General features: G+C 37.8%; 3 protein-coding genes across 3 annotated transcripts; all 3 read left to right on the top strand.

The window, feature by feature from the left end:
* The first annotated feature begins 243 nt into the window (after window positions 1–243).
* LOC121992911 (ATP sulfurylase 2-like) lies at window positions 244–4,346 on the top strand. The gene is made up of 5 exons (XM_042547547.1): window positions 244–903; window positions 2,380–2,785; window positions 2,885–3,145; window positions 3,780–3,866; window positions 3,935–4,346. Exons 1-5 carry the CDS (start codon window positions 320–322, stop codon window positions 4,076–4,078), a joined length of 1,482 nt encoding a protein of 493 aa, XP_042403481.1. The 5' UTR covers window positions 244–319; the 3' UTR covers window positions 4,079–4,346.
* Window positions 4,347–8,603: 4,257 nt separating this feature from the next.
* Window positions 8,604–11,071, top strand: LOC121992912 (UDP-xylose transporter 1-like). Its single transcript, XM_042547548.1, has 8 exons — window positions 8,604–8,759; window positions 9,295–9,432; window positions 9,522–9,706; window positions 9,771–9,838; window positions 9,914–10,046; window positions 10,144–10,305; window positions 10,401–10,673; window positions 10,769–11,071. The coding sequence occupies exons 2-8, from the start codon at window positions 9,312–9,314 to the stop codon at window positions 10,841–10,843; spliced, it is 1,017 nt and encodes a 338-aa protein (XP_042403482.1). The 5' UTR covers window positions 8,604–8,759; window positions 9,295–9,311; the 3' UTR covers window positions 10,844–11,071.
* A 3,517-nt stretch (window positions 11,072–14,588) lies between these two features.
* Window positions 14,589–17,853, top strand: LOC121992913 (glutamyl-tRNA reductase 2-like). The gene is made up of 3 exons (XM_042547549.1): window positions 14,589–15,044; window positions 16,039–16,280; window positions 16,434–17,853. The coding sequence occupies exons 1-3, from the start codon at window positions 14,795–14,797 to the stop codon at window positions 17,565–17,567; spliced, it is 1,626 nt and encodes a 541-aa protein (XP_042403483.1). The 5' UTR covers window positions 14,589–14,794; the 3' UTR covers window positions 17,568–17,853.
* Window positions 17,854–20,923: the final 3,070 nt, after the last annotated feature.

Below are 20,923 nucleotides of genomic sequence, written 5' to 3' on the forward strand. Positions count from 1 at the left end.
CCAAATTTTTGCATGGCCATTTTTGAAAATTTTCCTCTATTATTATTATTATTATTATTATTATTATTATTATTATTATTATTATTATTATTATTATGTACCTTTACATATCTGGCTGCAAAGCTATGGTCGCCCGCAGAGCCAATTCCAGCCGTCCATCGAACATGCGGCTCCTGTGCATTATTCCTTATTCTTACCTCTGCCATTAAACACTTCCTTTATAGCAATTTCCTAATCGAATTAAAAATTCTGCATTCCCCCCCTGTTTTGGAGGCACCGAAGCAGGAGAGCCACTCCCGAACCAGCTATAGCAGCAACCATGGCTCTCTCCGCCACCGCCTCCTCGCTCTCCGCTTCCACACCCTCGCCATTGCCTCCGACGCCGCCGTCGAGATCGGGATACGCCGCGGCTTGTTACTCGCTTCCCAAGTTTCCATCCCACGTCCGCCTCGTGGTCTCGAATCCCTTGCACAAATCCAACCCCCTGACTCGTTATTGCCTCCCGATGTCGCAGCTCGGTGCCCCGGGGCGCGGCGTCGTGCGGAGCTCGTTGATCGATCCCGACGGCGGAAAGCTCGTGGAGCTGATCGTGCCGGAGGCGGAGCGGGATGCGAGGCGGGCGGAGGCGGCGCGGCTGCCTCCGGTTAAGATCGGCGCGGTCGACCTCGAGTGGGTCCACGTGGTGTCGGAGGGATGGGCGAGTCCGCTGAGGGGGTTCATGCGGGAGCACGAGTACTTGCAGAGCCTCCACTTCAACTCGTTCCGCCTCGACGACGGATCCCTCGTCAACATGTCGTTGCCGATCGTTCTCGCCATTACGGACGAGGATAAGCAGGCGATCGGGAATGCGCCTGATGTCACGCTGGTTGCGCCTGGCGGCGGTTTCGTTGCCATTCTTAGAAGGTTCGTGATTTGTTTCTTGTCCATTATTATAGGTGTTGAAGTCGTCGGTTATCCTCGTTACAGAGTAAATTAATCCAATGACACTACTGTGCACACCAAATAAGGCCATCGGCCATCGATTTTGGTTTTCAACCTGGAGCAACTTGACTACCAATGTCCCTTTTCGATTTCCCCCCAAATAAATGCTTCTTGTTTGCTTGCATGCATCGAACTTTGTATGCAGATTTGGAATATTTTTTGCCTAACATGATTTATTTGGACTATTTTAAGTTTCAGTTTAGAAAGAAGAAAGTTCCCTTGTTGCATCAAATTTCTGTGGCATAGTATTAAAAAGAGTAATTCTAAGATCAATAATTTTTTTCTTAACAATTAGACAAAAAATTAGAAGAAACCGAACGAAGCCAAGAAATAAATCTGTCCTAAATCCACGTAGGGTGACCCAAACCTGAACCCTAAGGATACAACTAGGAAGTCTTTGTGGGTTGTTTTTCTTGAGGCATTCTCTTATGAAACTCATAGAGTCTAAGAAGCAGAAGGTGATTGAAGAAAGTGGGAGAATCCACTTTTTTTAGTGATGCAAAAGATAGTAAACTCCTCTTTAGATACAAGAGCCATCCAAAGCTAGTTGACTCTTAAAAGATGAGATTCAACCCAATAAACTCGGATTGTGATATGATTTGATTAGTGTGGATTGAAATTACTGGACCTCTACAACGACAAGTATACTTAGTCTCTTAAATTTGTGGCTTATCCTCAGATTGGAACTTGACCATTGGTCATATCACTCAGACAACTATATATGGGATGTGAACTTAGTATAAGCTTATTTGTTGAAAAATAACTCAATAAGAATGTACAAAACAAATATATAGTTGATTTTGGAATCAACCCCAAGAAAGCCCTCAATGGCCTATCATCCTTGTCAAGATAATTAAATATAATGACAATTTAAATTGTGTAGGCTCATCAGTGAGCCCACTTTCCAAAAGACTTGCATGGCTCTTGAAAGCTTCTTAAGGGGTAATTAAACAATATATGAGAGAGATAGAAACCACAAATGTTAGATGTGTGACTAAAAAGTTGAAGGGAATATTTCAGTTTCCTTTTTCTATATCTATTTATTGAACAAAAATTGAGGTGATTTTAAAGAAATGAAAGATTTCTTTACTTTTTTCCCGTGTGAATTAGAGAGCATGTTTATTTTGCAAGAATTTTGGGACATTTTGTCTTTCCAAAATTTTTTGGTATCATATGCAGTGAACATAATATCCTCGTAGACATGCATTCTAACTATTTTGAAAGTTTCACTCAATGCTCACTCATCCTTCTTTCAAGGCAGGTTCAAGTTATATATTGATCTTATTAGGCCAAGGGCATATATTAAAGAGTTTAGTGTATCTTAGTTTGCTCACTGAACATGAATAATATATGTTCATATGCACAAGATCAAGAGAATTTACTGTGCTTGTTCTGCAGAATTGAAATTTACAAACATAACAAAGAAGAAAGAATTGCCAGAACATGGGGAACAACAGTTTCTGGGTTACCCTATGTCGAGGAGGTAATTAGTCCTGCTGGAAACTGGCTGATTGGCGGGGATCTTGAAGTGTTAGAACCCATCAAATACCATGATGGCCTTGATCATTATAGGCTTTCTCCCAGTGAACTGCGCAAAGAATTTGACAAACGCGGGGCTGATGCTGTTTTTGCTTTTCAGTTGAGAAACCCTGTACATAATGGCCATGCTCTGTTGATGAATGATACACGTAAACTTTTGTTAGATATGGGCTACAAAAATCCCATTTTACTATTACATCCTTTGGGTGGTTTTATCAAGGCAGATGATGTACCATTGGCTGTGCGGATGGAACAACACAGCAAGGTCATGATTATTGTCCATGCTCAGCATTTTGATTTGTTAACTTTGCACCGTCGATATGCTTATGAGTGAGGCATGACTGGTGGTGACATATTTGAGCAGGTTCTGGAAGATGGAGTTCTTGACCCAAAGACAACTATTGTGGCAATATTTCCTTCTCCTATGCATTATGCAGGGCCAACAGAAGTACAATGGCATGCTAAGGCAAGGCTTAATGCTGGTGCTAATTTCTACATTGTAGGTCGTGACCCAGCTGGAATGGGTCATCCAACTGAGAAAAGAGATTTATATGACCCGGATCATGGCAAAAAAGTTTTAAGCATGGCTCCAGGTCTTGAGAAGCTTAATATTTTGCCTTTCAAGGTATATTCATCCTATCCAAATTATAAACTCCAGTTAAACTATGCAAGGTATTGATGAATAATTACTGCATTCATTAGCTGTTCTCTTTGTGAAAGCCTTATGTTAGATTTCAGGAATAAACATTAATTTTGCCATAGTAGTAGACTCTGCCTTCTTTCCTTGAACGATTTAGCTACTTTAATATTTGATTTGATTCAATAGATATCTAGTATAATTGACATTGTATTTTCCAGAGTGGTATTGGCTTCTACTGGGAACGTCTATTGTAAAACTTTTAAACGGACTGAGAAACTAGCATTGCTATATCCATCATGATACCACTGTATACTACCTCTAGGTTCTTCACATTGTTACAGAGAAAGAACTTATATGCCTGTGTGTTAACATAGGCATGTATGGCGTGGGACATGGAAATATGCAAATTGGAGTTGCAAAAGGGATGATTTTCATAAACCCTCATCTTGCTGCACTTTGCCTTCGCCATTGTATTATGGCTAGAGCAAAAATAGCATTTGTCATCTGTTGATTAAATATTCAATTAGGAAGTTTTTTGGTTTTATTGAGAGATCCAGCATATGCTTCACATTTCTTTCGCCAGGTTAGTCTCTAATTGCCCACATTTTATCACTGATAGGTAGCAGCTTATGACACCGTAGCCAAAAAGATGTCATTTTTTGATCCTTCTCGGGTTCAAGATTTTCTCTTCATCTCAGGAACAAAGGTATTGCATCTATCCTGATCTGTTGCTTTATTGTCTTGTTCTAATTTGTCACTGAATGATTGATGCAGATGCGCACGTATGCAAGAAACGGAGAGAACCCACCTGATGGTTTCATGTGCCCCAGTGGATGGAAGGTCTTGGTAAACTACTACCAGAGTCTCCAACATGAAGAGTTAGGAAACGAAGCGGCAGCTGTTGGAGTCAAATCGTAGGAAATTCTAACGCCGGCTTATGGAAGCTAACAAGAGTTGATTGCTTCGGATACTGTTCTACCTTTTCTCTATTTTGTTTTACTAGGTCGTCGAAATAGGTTTCAGATTTTTCTTTCGATCGATTGCCATTATTTGGTAAATAGGACTTCCGCAATTAATTGTGAAAAAAAAAAGAAGATTAGACTACTTTAGCCTCTTTATGTATCTTAGCGGAAGAATTTTGTGGTTGAGGTCTCTTGATTAAGATGAGGTTGAAATTTCACAAAAATGAGAGAAATCTGATTCTGTTCTGAGTTTAAATGGATCAAATATCAAAAATTAATTTCTGGACAGATTGTGAATTTATCTTCTTGTTAATTTAAAATATTTTGACTCTTATGCAATCCCTCTCTTTGATCCGTCTTGCCGAGTAAATTAAGCATTATTTAATCTACTGTAATCTGCAATTGATTGCAATTAATTGTGAATTTAGAGAAAAAGAGCTGACACGGCAAGTTCTGGGAGAGTCTCAGGTTTCTTTTGTCTTCCGTTTTATTATAATTATGACTTATGAGGAGAGGATTGATTTGAATACCCAAATTTATGGCAAATATCTTATTTTAATTCATTAAGATTTTCTAGTTATCAGAAAATAATTAGTATTAATTTAGTGACATAATTATGATATTTGGTGAAGATTACAAGGAATAAAATATAATTTAATATTTTATTTGGTTCCATCTTTGAAATTCATTTTAGAAAAAAAAATAAGAAAAATTCTGGAATCATATAAAACGTCACACTTTTTAAATAATTATATCCTGAATTATATTTTCCATTTGTGGAATGGTCATTCTCAATTAGTTGAGAACCACTCATTATTTAAATCATGATTAAATAGTATTACATTGATAATCAAAATTATCAATAATAATTTTCAACCAAACATACTCCTAATATTAACCTTGGCATGTGAATGCTCACATGCAATCGCGGACCCTCTTTTCCTAGATAATTTACAAGAGGTAGAAGAGGTCCTCTCGAAATGATACGGTGGTTGAGACATGGGATATTATCACATGAGGTATTGATATCAAAACTCGATGCGTCTGAACATGTCTTCCCTCATGTATTGATCATCTGCACTAATGACTAGTAGTTATTTATGATTTACCTCTTCTATGTTGACCTAAAAATAAATTGACAGATCATCTTTTGCCGCAAGAGACATAAGAGTATTATTATGTATATGAAATGATAATCTTATTAGCATTAATAGTATTAATTTTGCCAGCTTAATAGAAAAGATTATAGATAAGAACTAAATATACATTAACCGAAGTGAAAGTATATGAACACGAGCAGAGTACTGAGTACACAGACAGTACTAAACATCTTCACTAGTAAATCTCCCTCTCCGCCCACAATTGGAAGACTTGTTCAGGAACTCAATGCAGTCTGTGATGGCCTCCTCATAATGCGCGTCCAGTGGATACAGATTATAATAACTGCACGATGTCTTCGGAGCCTCAGGCACAGCCTGAATCGAAGCCCTTCGTGGCCGTCGAGCAGGAGGAGACACGGCCATCAACCCTCCGAGCATCCTCCTAAACCCAGCCAAAAGCTTCTGCGACCAATCAGGACTGCTCGTCGTCGTCGTCGTCGCCGCCGCGGCCGCCATCTTGGGTGCCAGCAGTACTGCCCTTCTGCACCCAAGTTTTGGGGCCTTCATCAAGTGGCTCTGACGTTGGAAATTTGGCATCAGGAAGAAGACTAGTTTGTAGACACACTTAATTAGCTTGCTATTTATCACTGCAATTAACGCTACATTAGTGATCCTAATAATTAAAGCTACCTCCTCATTATGGTGGGTGGGGTTAAGCTTAATGTCCAGGAACACTATTCATGTGACAGAATCATTGATAGGAGACTCCGATATGGTTTCCAAATGATTAGTGGGGGGAAAAAATAGGATTGATGTTTGCTTTTCTCTAAGATATGAAGAAGAAGAAGCCTTGATTGTTAACCCACACAGCATCGTGCCGCTTGAATCGTTAAATAACTCCACCTAAAGAGATCACTTGATGGGATGCAATCGATAAGGATGAAAGAGCAGTGACCTTTTAAAATTAAGACAATATCTTTTTAGCTAAGTTCGATGCACAAAAGGGATCTAATATTTATAGTGGTTATTGAGTATCTTGCAAGGAATTATAGATGGGGAAAGATTTTCTCATAAACAATTTCTTCACGTACAACAATTATTCCATCTCGTCGTGTTAAATTTGCCTAGTTCACTCGCTTTAATTATGTAGTTGCACTGTCATTATATTTCGACATCATGAACTTTATTGCATTTGGAATTAACACGCATCATTTACTTATATTCCACTAACTAGGTCCCCAATGACTATTAAATTTGTAAGTACACAATGTAGCACAATAGGTTTGGTTGCCACCATCCAATAATTGTATAAGATCATTTTTTTAATCAAGGTGTTAAAGTTTGCCCAGCTGATCTTGAAGGTAGAGGCTTCCCTTTGATTTGCCTATTTGATAAATTTAAAGCACAACTTATGCACACTAACATATTCATCTCTGATACGATGATGAAGATGGGCTCACCAAAGAAAAGTTAAAAGGGGAAAAAGATATGCAACATGGAGGTCAAGGAAAAAAATGGTCAAAGGAGGGTCAGCCAATCAGACAGACGATTGGGAGCCCCCAGCTCGCCAGGTGAGGATGTCGAATGACCATCCTTCGATCGGCCGGATGATTGGAGTTAAGAGGTAAGCGGCAATCCACGAGAGGCTAGTCTTCGCCGATCGAGCGGCATTACCGGTCGGACAAAGACAATCATTGTCAGTCGGGAAGCAGAGAGGGGGACAAGCCAGCAACTCCGAACAGCATGACCGAACGGAGACAGTTAGCCCGAGCAGAATTTGGTCGGCCTACGGTGGGATCCAACTGCATATCTCATTGTACCCTTTTGAAGATTAGTGTCACTGACAACAGAGCATGTCCAGCAAACAAATCGTATTTTAGAAGCTTCCAGCCTGTTATATCATAGATTTACGTGCTCGTTTAAGAAAATATGTCAAAGACATTATTTGATTTGTCTTGTCCTATGATACTTTGAAAAATGTATGTATGTTTTAAAATGCGTACGTGGACACTATAAAAGGGAAGTTCTCATCTACAGGTATAGGAGTGCGCAATTTTACTATTCAACATATTCTTTTTTACAACATTCTTACTATTATATCCACGGTGCTGAGAACTGACTTGAACGTCGGAGGGTTAACATTGAGAACCCCTTTCCATCTCAACACTAACGCCTTTTGTGTTACAGAATCGTACGGAGTCGTCGTTTAGTTAACCCCACATTCACATCCATAACTTATCATTTTCTCTTCTTTCGAACATGATCAGTCTCATTTAAAATTTAAACTTTGGTCTTCTTATTATTCGTCTAGATGTTTTATAACTACACCACGATAGTTCTGGGTGCTATATAAATTTTTTTACTCCTTTTGAAGCAAAAAAATAAAAGGTCTAAAATTTCCATGGTAGCTAGACTTTTGCTCTCATCATTCAAAAGAGTACCACACTTCTTTGTTTCCTTCCATTACCACCAAGCCATTCTCATCTCCATCTTTGGCCTACTTGCTTTAGCACTTTGATGCCAATATTGTCTAACTTTACCTTCCTTAAGTGGATTCAACTCAACCGCTCAATATATATCTTATAAGACAAAGTTCTTTCAATTTACAATATTTAAACTTGATTTGCACAATACACAATAGTGTTAATAACTATTTTAAAAGAAAAAAAAAAGATAAGCAAGCTTGGTTTCTAAGTAAAATAAAACGTAAGGAAATAAAATAAAATACATCAATCCTAAAATTTGGTGATTTTTGTAGTGAGATCCACCAACTTCGCCCTTCTCTCGGCTCAATTTCTTAAATTCCACACTAGCAAATATTTCACCACCTCTTTGGCTTCCAGTAGACTCTTTGATTTTAATTATTTTTCTAAACCTCCAATAACTACTTTTCTTCAAAATTACTTAGCAATTATATTATTAATTATTGTGCTTAATGCATTCAGAGGTAGATCAATAGGTAGCAAGGGCTTAATACACGTTGAAACAAATTCATATATATCTGTATACTCTGGCCTCGACTTTATCAAACAAATTAATTCAAAATTGATGATCATCTAACAATTTAATATCTGTTTTGGGACTTTATCCAACTTGACCTTGAAGTCCAAGCAATATCACATAAATACAAACAATTTCTTATATTATTATTTTGTTAGTGTTAAATTAATCACGAGATTAAATAAAATATTAGCAGACGAGTAGTCGTGATCTGAATGTGACGGGAGGAGCCAGGCTGGAGAACCAATTGCCCTCCATCTTCCCACCATACTACCGTTAAATCGTTGACTTTGATTACCCCCAACTAACGTTGACTAATGGATTGACTAACGACGACAATTCCACGATATAACGCCGCCAAAGGCTGAAGAACCCATCGACGCAAAGATCCAATTTGCATCTCAAAAAAGTCAATAAGCCATCGCGAGAGAGAGAGAGAAGAAGAGATTGCCGCCGGCGATCGGTGCAGGAACGGACGTCCATCGAAGAAGAGGAAGAAGCAGTCTCCGTCGTCGTCCCTCGGAGAATCAGTTTCAGGTACGTTCGTTCTGGTAAACGCGTTGGTTTTTCGATCGCTTGTTTCATGGTTTCGATCGATCGATCGTCGTTTGGCAGTTGGACTCGTTCGAATCAATATGTTTGTCGCATCTGCAATATTTTTACGGATTAATAAACCTATATTTAAACGAATTCTTGAACCCTTCGGTTAATAATTAATCAAAGAAAGTTTAAAAAGTAATTTGATAAAAAAAAGGATGATAAAAAACCAAGGGGAACATTTTGGCAAAAAAAAAAAAAATTCAACGTGATCATAATTCATAAATCTACTACGAATTAAACAAGTACATGATAAATTTATTGATTATATAACATATTTATCAAAATGAAGAATGGATATATACAATTCGTAATAGATTTAGTCTTTCCTTCCCATCACTCAATTTCTAGACACAACTCTAAGACATTCTGCCTAATCTTACAGATCAAGTTTTGTGTTGTTTTTGATAAGATAATCAAGTGAAATTAATTAAGTCGAGTCTAAAATAAATTAAGTTACTGAGTTTAATTGCAGGAAGAAGAAAATTAAGGATGGCGGGAAGCTCTGGGTTTCAGCTGGGTGTGGTTGGATCACTGACTCTCTCTGTCGCCTCATCAGTTTCGATCGTCATATGCAACAAAGCTCTCATGAGCACTCTTGGCTTCCCTTTCGGTCAGTAGCTTCAGCACCTCTCTCTCTGTCTCTATCTCTGTTCAATTGAACAAAGTGAAAACTAAACTAAAAGCATGAATCTGATGCAGCCACAACGTTAACAAGCTGGCATCTAATGGTGACCTTTTGCTCGCTCTATGCCGCACAGCGCTTCCACTTCTTCGAGCCAAAATCCATCGATGCGAAGACGGTGATCCTCTTCGGCTTCCTCAATGGATCCTCCATTGGCTTCCTTAACCTCAGCCTCGGCTTCAACTCCATTGGATTCTACCAGGCTAGTACTAGTATCTTTTAATCTCCAACAATCGCTAGCTCATAGCCTTCACTGATTTGTTCAGATGACCAAACTTGCCATCATACCTTTTACTGTCCTGCTGGAGACTCTGTTCCTCAACAAAACTTTCAGGTTCAATTGCTTCTTCTTCTTCTTCTTCTTCTTCACTGATAATTGAAGTACACCTAAATAAGAATTTGTTTGCAGTCAGAGCATTAAGTTGTCTTTGCTTGTCCTCCTGCTCGGTGTCGGCATTGCTTCAGTTACAGATCTTAACCTCAATTTTGTTGGTTCTGTCCTCTCTGCTCTGGCCATCGCTACCACATGTGTTGGACAAATTGTATCCTTTCTGTATATTCACTCATCTGTTCAGATTTTCCCGAAAGAACAAACAATGGATCGATATTTGTTGTCTTGACCATGAATCTGAATGGCAGATGACAAACACAATTCAGAAGAGGTTGAAGGTTTCCTCCACGCAGCTTCTGTATCAGTCATCTCCGTACCAAGCTGCTATTCTATTCGCCACCGGCCCATTCGTCGATCAGTTGCTCACCAATCAAAGCGTGTTCTCCTACGACTACAAACTCATAGTTCTGGTACTGTGCTTGCTCAAATGAATCCATTTTTTTTTCAAAAAAAAAAACAAAACAAACAAACTTCCCTGTCTTATGAATGTTGTGTGTATTGACAGGCATTTATAGTGCTGTCTTGCTCGATCGCTGTAATTGTAAACTTCAGCACCTTTTTGGTGATCGGGACGACGTCGCCGGTGACATATCAAGTGCTCGGCCACCTCAAGACTTGCCTCATCCTCTTCATCGGCTACATTATACTGCACGATCCTTTCACGGTCAGGAACATTGTGGGAATCCTAATCGCCATCTTCGGGATGGCTCTCTACTCGTACTTCTCTGTGCAAGAGAGCCAAAGGAAATCAGCAAGTGATGTGTTGCCCGTTTCACAGGTTCGATCCTATGTTTGGCCCTTATCATTCAATGCTATTCAAGAGTCCGATTCTTCCTACAAGTCAAAGTGATGACGAGAATGTCGTCGTTGCAGATGGCACAGAAGGAGGCGGCGCCACTTTTGGCGATCAAAAATAACGATAAAAACGACGATGAGACAGCAAAATGAAAATGGAGCTCCTGCAGAGAAGCACCACCAAGTTCTTATATCAAGACGTTAAAATGGATAGGTCTCTCCATTCCTTCTACTGTGCCTTGTTTTTGCAAAATTTCACAAGCTATTCTTTCATTCATTCATTCATTCACGCGTATGCTCGGTATTGCGCATGTGCGAGTGGGAGAATGCTTGCAATTTTTCTCCTTTGATTCTAATTTACATATCAATTATTTAGCACTATCCATGATGTTACCTTAAGGCTTAAGATTAGGAACAAATGGACTTGACAAACAAAGAGCATAAAAAGTCATAACAGAAATATAAAGGGGTAAAAATAAAAAATATATGTATCTTTTTTTTTTTGAATTGTCAAAAGATATTTTTTTCATTTATCATTAAAAAGATTCTCAATTCATATTATAACAATGATGAATTGTAATTACTATAATATAATATTATTATTAGTATGACTTAGAATTAAAATATGAAAGTTCAACTGGAGTATAAGTGGCAAGTGCAAGATGGGGCTTTAGTAAAATTTTATGATCTGTTCTATAAAATATTATTCGCTTACCATTTATGCCAAGTCCGGGGTGAATTGTTGAGGGATCACATACTAAGTAGCGTATCCCTAATCAAGCAAGTTGAAATTTTTTAAAAATGCCCAAACAAATTTAGAAATTATACATCAAACTGATGCAAATTTCGTACAAATATCCAGAGAAAATAAATATCCATTATTGATATCAAAACTGAACTCAAATCGTATAAATCAACTCAAAATTTTATTCATCCTCAAATAATCTCCAAATTCTCAATTTCGGTTTGGAATAAAGCTCAAAGCTTCTTAAAAAACACCATCCCAGGTCGCAAGGTAGTTGGCGACGGCGAACAAGTTCGCGCATAGCTTTAATACGAAATAAGTCTCAATGGTTCCTCTCAAGATCTCAATATTACTTTTAAAATTTTGGTACCAAACTACCCTTAGAAAGCTTAGGTCATGAGATTTCTGAATACATAATCAATTTAGAATTTCAACAGTCGATGATAAAAGTAGTAACAAAAGTTTTGACGAATACTTAGTCAGGGAGAGAAAGGATAAAATGATTCGGTCGGCCGCCTTTTTAAGAAAATAATTAATTATTGATATACGGACTTTAAACCCTAATTATTAGGAAAATAATTAATTATTTATCTTTCCAATGTCAATTATCAAAAAGACAATTAATTATAGATTTCATTAGAGTCTACAAATTGTTTTTGTTTTTATTTTTGTTTTTGTCACGGTGAAACGAAAGTAACAATTGTTGGGACCAAAAAGTAATTAGAGGGCGGATGAATAGCTCTTCACGTGCTCGTCGTCGGCGTTGCTCATTTCTTCGAAGATGTGCAGCGGTAATACAAAAAACAAAAGCATACAACGCTAACACTTTGGATTTTACTTGGTATCCACCTCACAAGAGGTGACTAGTCCAAGGATCCACGCACACACACACACACCTCCACTAATAAACACTCCTTTTCTGTAACTACCGAAGGCGGAGAAGCCCTACAAGTTCACACTACAAGAAGAAAGGGAAAGGATACACAAATACAAGCAAAAGCTTACAATGAGTATAGAAATCCTAACCCTAGCTTTCTTCTTTAGCTGTAGATCCGCCTCTTGACTTGGAAAACCTCCAAGAACCTTCAAGAACTGGCGATCTGATCTTTGTGGAGAAGCTGTGGAAGCGTTGAAGTGATCTGAGATGAATCGGTGAAGTTCTATCGAAGAAGACGCACGCCAACGGCCTTTATCTGCGCCAACGGTCGGATCCCGATCGATTGGATTGCTCCCAATCGATCGGGGAGGCTTTGGATCGATCCAGAGCGCCTCTGTGCTCTAGAAATTCGCCTGGATCGATCCTGGATCGATCCAGGACTTATCGCGACATACAGCACCTTCCCAATCGATCCACTGATCGATTGGGACCTCTGGATCGATCGGCTGATCGATCTAGAGGCATTCTGTGCGCTCGCGACTTCCTCCCAATCGATCCATTGATCGATTGAGACGAAGACTTCTCGCAGGGACACCCCAATCGATCGACCGATCGATTGGGCTCCAGCCAATCGATCAGCTGATCGATTCAGCTTCTGGTTTTTGCCCAAAACCAAGTCCCAAGCATCTCAAACAAACATCCGGTCAACCTTGACATGTTGGTTCATCATGCCTAGCATCCGGTCACCCTTGACCTGCTATGACTCCCTCACCAAGTTTCCGGTCACTCCCTTTGACCCACTTGGACTTTTCTTCATCTTGCCAAGTATCCGATCACTACCTTGACCTACTTGGACTTTCACCAGATGTCTGGTCAACCTTGACCCATCTGGATCTCTCCGTGCCTGGCTTCACTCACCAGGATTTTCACATGGCTTCACTCACCAGGACTTTCACCTAGCTTCACTCACTAGGATTTTCACTACTGCCTGGCTTCACTCACCAGGTCTTTCACCTAGCTTCACTCACTAGGATTTTCACCTGGCTTCACTCACCTGGACTTTCCTTCTGCCTAACATCCCATTTAGGATTTCCCAGTCAAGCATTTGGTCATCCTTGACCTACTTGACTCTTCTTCAATCAATCTTGTATTATCAAACATCGAAACTCAAACCAAGACTCAAGCTTGGTCAACCAGATCAACTTTGACCTGAGGGATGTTGCACCAACAACAATAAGATTTACACGTGGATGGGGATTCGAATAAGAATATTATTTATAAATAAAAATGAGTTTAGATGAGATGTTATTTTAATGATAAATAAAAAAGATATCCTTTTAATTTGTATCCAATATAAAATCATTTTTTTAAAAAATATATTATATTGTAAAAAATGATAAATATGTATTTAAACAGTAAACTTTCTATTGCTTCAACTTTCTAATACATCAAATTTACCTAATTGTCGTATCTTTTAAGATAAAAAAAAAGAGTCCGAAATGAGTTATAATTTATCTTAAATTTAATATCATTTAATTAGAATCATACGATTAATTCAGTCTAAATCAATCAATTAGTATGAGCTTTGAATTAATCAGGGCGATGAGTCTCGGAAAAAAAAAGTCATGTTCAATTGAATAGAAAATACATTCGTTTCTAATTAAATGATGTTAAATTTAAGAAGAATTATACCTACTTTAAACTTTTTTTATACCTATAAAAAAATAATAAGAGCTTTGTTTCTTAAGACAAAAAGAAAAAGAGTCGTGCATGGAAAATATATTAGATTCTTATTTAAATATAATAAATTTAGGAGAAATTATATCTACTTTTAGTTTTTTTTATCTATAAAAAATAATGAAAATGTTTGACAAATGGAAAAAAAAGAATCAAACTTAATTTGATAGAAAATATGTTAAATTTTAATTTCAATGTAATTAATTTAAGAAAAATTATAAATCTTTTAAATTTTTTATATTTATAAAAAATAAAGATAATTAAATAAATTAGTATATATTAGAAAGTTAAAAAGAAGATGTGAACTAAAGAAGAAATTGAATTAGTTTAGGACATTTATCCCTATTTAAATTGTAAAAATATTGTTCTATCGCCTCTGTTTTTTCCCAAATTTAATGACTTATCAGTTGCAATGAAAAAACGTGGGAGATGACGAATGAGGCCTAGAGGAAGCGTGTGGATAAAGCGTGTTGCGGCCGACCAATAGGAATGCGAAGAAGCCCAAATCTCGATTTCTCCTATCTCCTGCCACCTTCCCTGCCACATCTATGGCGCGCCCATGCGATCGTCTTGGTCCCCCTTGCAGTCGCCGCCCCAGATCCATTAATTTATCTCGGCTACTCGCTCATCCGCCCCAGGAAGAAGGGTCGCTCGGTGTAGCGGACGCGGAGGCATCTACCGCGAGCCGAGGCTTCCCTTTGCCTTCTCAATCTTATTGGAATCCACAGTTTGTTCAGAAGAGACAATGGCAGCTGCAAGCGGCCTCGCCATAGCCTTTTCAGGGACCGCGGCCACAAAGGCGGAGCCTTTCCATGGAAACAGGACGTCCAAGTCTACAGCGTCGCCTATCGCTGCTGGAACCTCCTTGCTTAGGTCTATGGTCGGCCGGAGAGGCTCTGTGCGCAGTAGACCGCGGTGCGAGGCCCTGGTGGATCACGAAGAGAAGGCAGCGGCCACTGTCTCCGCCCTTGAACAGTTGAAGCTGTCTGCCGATCGTAAGTTTTAGGGCAAAAATGAGAAACTTTCCTTGAAAGAAAAACTAAATCATTTCCTGATATCTCAACACCCAAATTTTTATCATGCAAATTTTAGTCAGTGCAGATTACGTTTGCAATAACTACTTCATTTGTGTTTGTGTCCATATGTAGTTTTTAATATAAATCGATAATGTCTCTTCTTAATACTAGTTTTTCCAATCAAGCCATGATGTGAAATACAACTCTTACTCACCTTCTTGTTATTTTCTTTTCAAATTTTAAAGGAACTATAAGGTATAGTGTTATCAGGTTTGGGAGTGAAACAGAATAGTAAAGCGCAAAAGGCATAGAAAAAATAACACAATAGCAACATAAATACCAAGTTAAATAATTTAAGAGTTTTGGACTATTCCTCAGCTATATACTATGTTAAGATTCAGTGGAAGGATCACTTAGCTTGAAAACTTACGCACTTAGCTGTTGGGTTTAAAAGATTCAGAGTTATATGATTGTGATCTTACAAATAGCAACTGTATATGTGCATTTGAGCGTGCTCAGACCAGAGAATAATGCAATATTGAGCAAGTTGTGAGATTAAATTTCATAATTTGCATCCTTAGATGGTCAAAACCACATAGTTGTCCACATTGATCTTCATAAGCCTATTACTTATCCAGCTTTGTATTGGCACTTGGCAGTGTGATGTTTTCCTTTTTTTTTTCCTTTTCCATGAAGCAAAATAACTTGCAGCCTATTAACTACATTTATCCAAAGCAATCAACCAAACTAGCTTTTTGAAAACCTAGTCTATACCCATCTAATTCGTGTGGTGTACATGCATCAATTTTTCCCTGCTTGGAGTCTAACTAGATTGTGTGAGATAAAGAAACTGAAAGTTATTAAGTTACTAGTTTTCTCTCATTTTACATGTTTGCTTGCAATCAGACTATCTTTATCTACATGAACTGGTAAAGGTTGCTGTATTACTATGCTTTGGTCTGACTCTTCTCAGGCTATATGAAGGAAAGAAGCAGCATCGCTGTTATCGGTCTAAGCGTTCATACTGCTCCAGTGGAGATGCGAGAAAAGCTCGCCATTCCAGAGGCACAATGGCCTCATGCTGTCGGTGAGCTGTGCAAGTTGAATCATATAGAAGAAGCTGCAGTTCTCAGCACCTGTAACAGAATGGAAATTTATGTGGTTGCTCTTTCTTGGCACCGTGGAATTAGGGAAGTAACAGAGTGGATGTCTAAGGTAACTATTTTGCTGCCTTGCAATTTGAATATGATATTTCAGTATAGAATGATGAAATGCAGATTTCATTTGTGCAATGCGAAGCACAAAAAATAAAGGGCATTTCACCATGTGCCAATCGAATTCTTATCTATCTTTCATATATTTTTGCAGACAAGTGGGATTCCAGTTTCAGAGCTAAGAGAACATATTTTCATGCTTCGTGATAGTGATGCCACCAGGCATTTGTTTGAGGTATCAGCTGGACTCGACTCTCTGGTACTAGGAGAAGGACAGATCCTTGCACAAGTAAAACAAGTTGTAAGGGTTGGTCAAGTCAGTGGAGGACTGGGGAAAAACATAGACAGAATGTTTAAGGATGCCATAACAGCCGGAAAGAGAGTACGCAGTGAGACAAACATAGCATCTGGTGCAGTTTCTGTAAGCTCAGCGGCTGTGGAATTGGCCCTCATGAAGCTCCCCAAACCCCATGGTGAGTCTGCTCGAATGCTGGTGGTAGGGGCTGGCAAGATGGGGAAGCTTGTCATCAAACATTTGGCTGCTAAAGGGTGCAAAAAGGTTGTGGTCGTGAACAGGTCAGTGGAAAGAGTAGCAGCAATTCGTGAGGAGCTCAAAGATATTGAAATCATTTATAGACCTTTCACTGAAATGCACTCATCTGCTGCTGAATCCGATGTGGTGTTCACAAGCACAGCATCAGACGTTCCACTATTCCTGAAAGAAGACGCAGAAGCTCTTCCTCCTGTGAGTGAGGATGTTGGGGGTGTAAGGCTCTTTGTCGACATTTCTGTCCCTAGAAATGTTGGTTCTTGTGTCTCAAAGCTTGAGCACACACGAGTCTACAATGTCGATGACCTCAAGGAGGTTGTTGAGGCTAACAAGGAAGACCGGTTAAGGAAGGCAATGGAAGCCCAGGTACTAATCATTCAAGAGCTCAACAAGTTCGAAGCATGGAGGGATTCTCTGGAGACGGTCCCTACCATCAAGAAGCTAAGATCTTATGCTGATAGAATTAGGTCCTTGGAGCTTGAGAAATGCCTACAAAAGGTTGGTGAAGAAGCGCTGACCAAGAAAATGAGAAAGGCCATTGATGATCTCAGCACAGGTATAGTTAACAAGCTTCTTCATGGACCATTGCAGCATCTGAGATGCGATGGCAGTGACTGCAGGACCCTCGATGAGACCCTTGAAAACATGCATGCTCTCAACAGGATGTTTAGTCTGGACATGGAGAAAGCAGTCCTGGAGCAGAAGATCAAAGCCAAGGTAGAGAAAATTCAGACCTGACCCAAAATTTTTTACAGAAATGTTAATAGATTTCAGCTTTTGATCACTTTCTTTGCACATTCTACATTATCCAATCCAAATAACAGAAGAACCATCTCAGCCATTTAATCAAGAAATGATGATCACTTGTGTCAGTTTCTTATAGAGATTAGCTGATAGTTTTGATATTGCATGTATCCTATAACGGCTGGAGTTGTGATTGGTGTCGTTGCTGCAACTACTGTTATGATATATCTGATTGTATGATTATATTGGTAAATTATATACTAGATTCCTTTTGACTATACCAATGATAATCATGTCTTCTTTAGTTCTTTGAAACTGCTAAGTACGCTAGTGCTCTCACTGGGCCTAGCTGCAAATGGTGTTTTTCCTATGCTGATGCGTCTTAAGTATTATATATCAACGTTCAATGCTAGACATCAGTTGATTAATTTTGAAAATCTATGATTTTTCTCTCTGATTTACTTGTCAGATAAATCTGAAACATACTTAGTCAAGTTTCATTATATTTATTTCATTTGGAATTCAACTCTATTTCTCTTATTATTGCTTCTCTAAGCATTTTACTATTTGTAATAAATCTTAAAAGTGTTATAAAGGCTTAAATTTTCTCCTTACATTTTAAGCCTAACTTATGTATACAGACCAAACAATGAATTAGGCAATTTTATTAAATTTTGATTATGATTATTTTTTTCTCTCTTTTGTATGACTTGAGCTTATTCCTTTTCTCTCTCTCTTTTATTTGTTTATTTATTTTTTTTCGGAATTATGATATCGCGGTAGGATATCTAAATTATCACTCAGGCATTCATGGTTCAAACTCTAACTATGACGTATTTATAGAAATATTTTTTCCAAATGAGAGGTATAACTAAATGATGCTGAGCTTCTGGATTGATCATCACATGCACTTCCCGATTTATTCTGATAGTAAATGGAAAATTTTCGTGGGATCAAATCGATTATCTAGAGATAATCAATTACATGTTCCTTTTTGATAATATTAGTATTTGGTCTAATTTTAGAAATAGATAATCTTCCCTTTAATTTATATATCGGATAAATTCAAAGCACAACCTAGAAGTCACCCTCTGACATATTTATTCTATTTAAAAATCCAAACTCTACTCATCTTATTACTATTTTAAGTGTTTTACTATTAAACTACTTCTACAGAGGTTAATTTGTTCCTATAATAAGGTCAACTCGTTATATTAACGGTCTCTTCAAGTTCATATATTTTAGAAGGAGGTAAATTATAAGAGATATTTTATTTTAACATAGTGATCTATATGTTATCTTTTGCATGAGAGAGATCAAACACTTAGTGAAATATTTTCGTACTTGTTGACAATTAACTACGAGACGTATTACAATAAATACTCATATAAATATCAACTATATCAATTTGTGGGGACGATAACTTATTCCTTCTCCTTACAAGTATATAGGAGTACAAATCTATGTTAGAGTTTGCAATATGAAAATAAAGAACTATGAAGGTGGAAGGGATTTGTAGTTTATCAAAACACTTGGGTTGAGGTGTTAGAAATACTTTTCTTTAAGGTTTTATTTGCCTTTGCTACTCAAAGTTTGCTAATGACTTTTATCGGCAAATTACCCCCAAGATACAATAACCTTTCAACACAATATCTAGTAAAAATATTGAATTGCCACAAACATACTAAAAATATGTAGAAATTTGTTGAATTTATAGAAGGATTGGTGTCTTTCCATGAATCAACATAAATGCAACCATCCAACCAAGAGACATATTAGTTCAAGAGCAGTCCCCTCGGGGCGGTGCGATGATTAAGACATGGGGTGTTGCCACATGAGGTCTTGGGGTCGAAACTCGGCGTAACCGAGCATAACCTCCCCCATATCTTGGTCATTTGCACTAATGGCTAGTAGTCACCTGTGATTTACCTCCTCTGTGTTAGCCTAGGGATGGGTTGGCGGGGGCGCTAAGGGCGAGCGAATCGCCTTTTGCCACATATTAGTTCAAGAGCAATTCAAATTGAAAAGACACATTGGTTCAAATAAACTCTCACATGTATTTCAATTTCTTATGGTCCCTACTAGATTGTAATATTTCTTTCAGACTTATTATAATAGATTCATACATACAAGAAGGTATCTTTCAATTTTAACCTTCAATTAGTGAAATACTTCAAAACATTTTGTAAGCAAATATCGAAAATACACCACATATAAACTATCCCAGATTTCATATTATATTCAAATCATTTAGCACTATTATGGCCTTGTGCTCGATCTAGAATTCATGAATATTTACTAGACTAAACCATGGTTTTGTTAGAAATGGCAAATTTCTCATGTTCAATAGGTGAAATTTCAAAAATTATGTCTCTAGCTTTTTGAGACTTGAACTTCATTAAAAGTATATACTCAACATTAACCATATAGCTATTTACACCGAACAACCTAGAAGAGATTAGTAAAGTATTTCGATGTCAAACCAATCATATAACGATGACTTATTCTTGCCCATTTAACTATGGAATAACAGTGCAACTACTACATAGTTGAGTTAACATCACTGGTGATTGTTTCAAAAGGTTTCGGTCTCATTCCTCTAGATGTTTCCTTTACTAAATCTCTCGAAAGACTCTTTTGTCAAGGAATTTTCTAGGTTCTTATTGGTCCTAATATAAATCACATTAACACCATCTATTTCACATATTCATGTCTCAAACTAATATGTCTAGACTTTCCATTATATATTTTGCTGTAAACTCTAGACAATGTAGCTTCACTATCGCAATATAAAGAAATAGATGACATCAGTTGTGGTCCCAACTCAATATCATATAACAAATTTCTCAGTCATTTTGCTTCTTTGCCTGTAGCAACAAGTGCGATAAACTCACTTTTTATAGTCGAGTGAGTTATGCATGTTTGCTTCTTAGCAGCCTAAGAAGCAGCACCTCTAGTAATTGTAAAAATCTAACCAATTGTGGATTTATTTTCGTAAATATTGTTTATCCAACTAACATCCAAATATCCTTCTAACGCCACAGGAAAATTGCTATTAGACAAACCCAAATTTATGATTCTTTTAAGATAATCAAGTATTCTCCCAATTGCATTCAATGTTCACTACTTGGGTTACTTGTGAATTTTGATATTTTGCACACTGCAAATGTTATGTCCAGCCTTGTGCAGTGTATAGCATACATCAAACTACCAATCACACTAGCATGTTCTAGTTGTGTTACTACCTTGCCAAAATTTTCTAGTAATTTAATACTAGTATCATATGGTGTATTAGCTTCTTTAAATTTCAAGTGATTGAATTTAAGAAGCGTCTTCTCAATATAATGAGA

This window comes from Zingiber officinale, chromosome 6B, assembly GCF_018446385.1.
Source record: "Zingiber officinale cultivar Zhangliang chromosome 6B, Zo_v1.1, whole genome shotgun sequence".
Classification (NCBI taxonomy): domain Eukaryota; kingdom Viridiplantae; phylum Streptophyta; class Magnoliopsida; order Zingiberales; family Zingiberaceae; genus Zingiber; species Zingiber officinale.

Bases quoted from the DNA above. Each gene is read 5' to 3' on its own strand.
- LOC121992912 (XM_042547548.1), top strand. From the start codon at position 9,312: ATGGCGGGAAGCTCTGGGTTTCAGCTGGGTGTGGTTGGATCACTGACT. The intron at 9,433-9,521 runs GTCAGTAGCTTC...AATCTGATGCAG, and splicing joins CACTCTTGGCTTCCCTTTCG to CCACAACGTTAACAAGCTGG. The intron at 9,707-9,770 runs GCTAGTACTAGT...TGATTTGTTCAG, and splicing joins ACTCCATTGGATTCTACCAG to ATGACCAAACTTGCCATCAT.
- LOC121992913 (XM_042547549.1), top strand. From the start codon at position 14,795: ATGGCAGCTGCAAGCGGCCTCGCCATAGCCTTTTCAGGGACCGCGGCC. The intron at 15,045-16,038 runs GTAAGTTTTAGG...GACTCTTCTCAG, and splicing joins GTTGAAGCTGTCTGCCGATC to GCTATATGAAGGAAAGAAGC. The intron at 16,281-16,433 runs GTAACTATTTTG...ATATTTTTGCAG, and splicing joins TAACAGAGTGGATGTCTAAG to ACAAGTGGGATTCCAGTTTC.
- LOC121992911 (XM_042547547.1), top strand. From the start codon at position 320: ATGGCTCTCTCCGCCACCGCCTCCTCGCTCTCCGCTTCCACACCCTCG. The intron at 904-2,379 runs GTTCGTGATTTG...CTTGTTCTGCAG, and splicing joins TTCGTTGCCATTCTTAGAAG to AATTGAAATTTACAAACATA. The intron at 3,146-3,779 runs GTATATTCATCC...TATCACTGATAG, and splicing joins TTAATATTTTGCCTTTCAAG to GTAGCAGCTTATGACACCGT.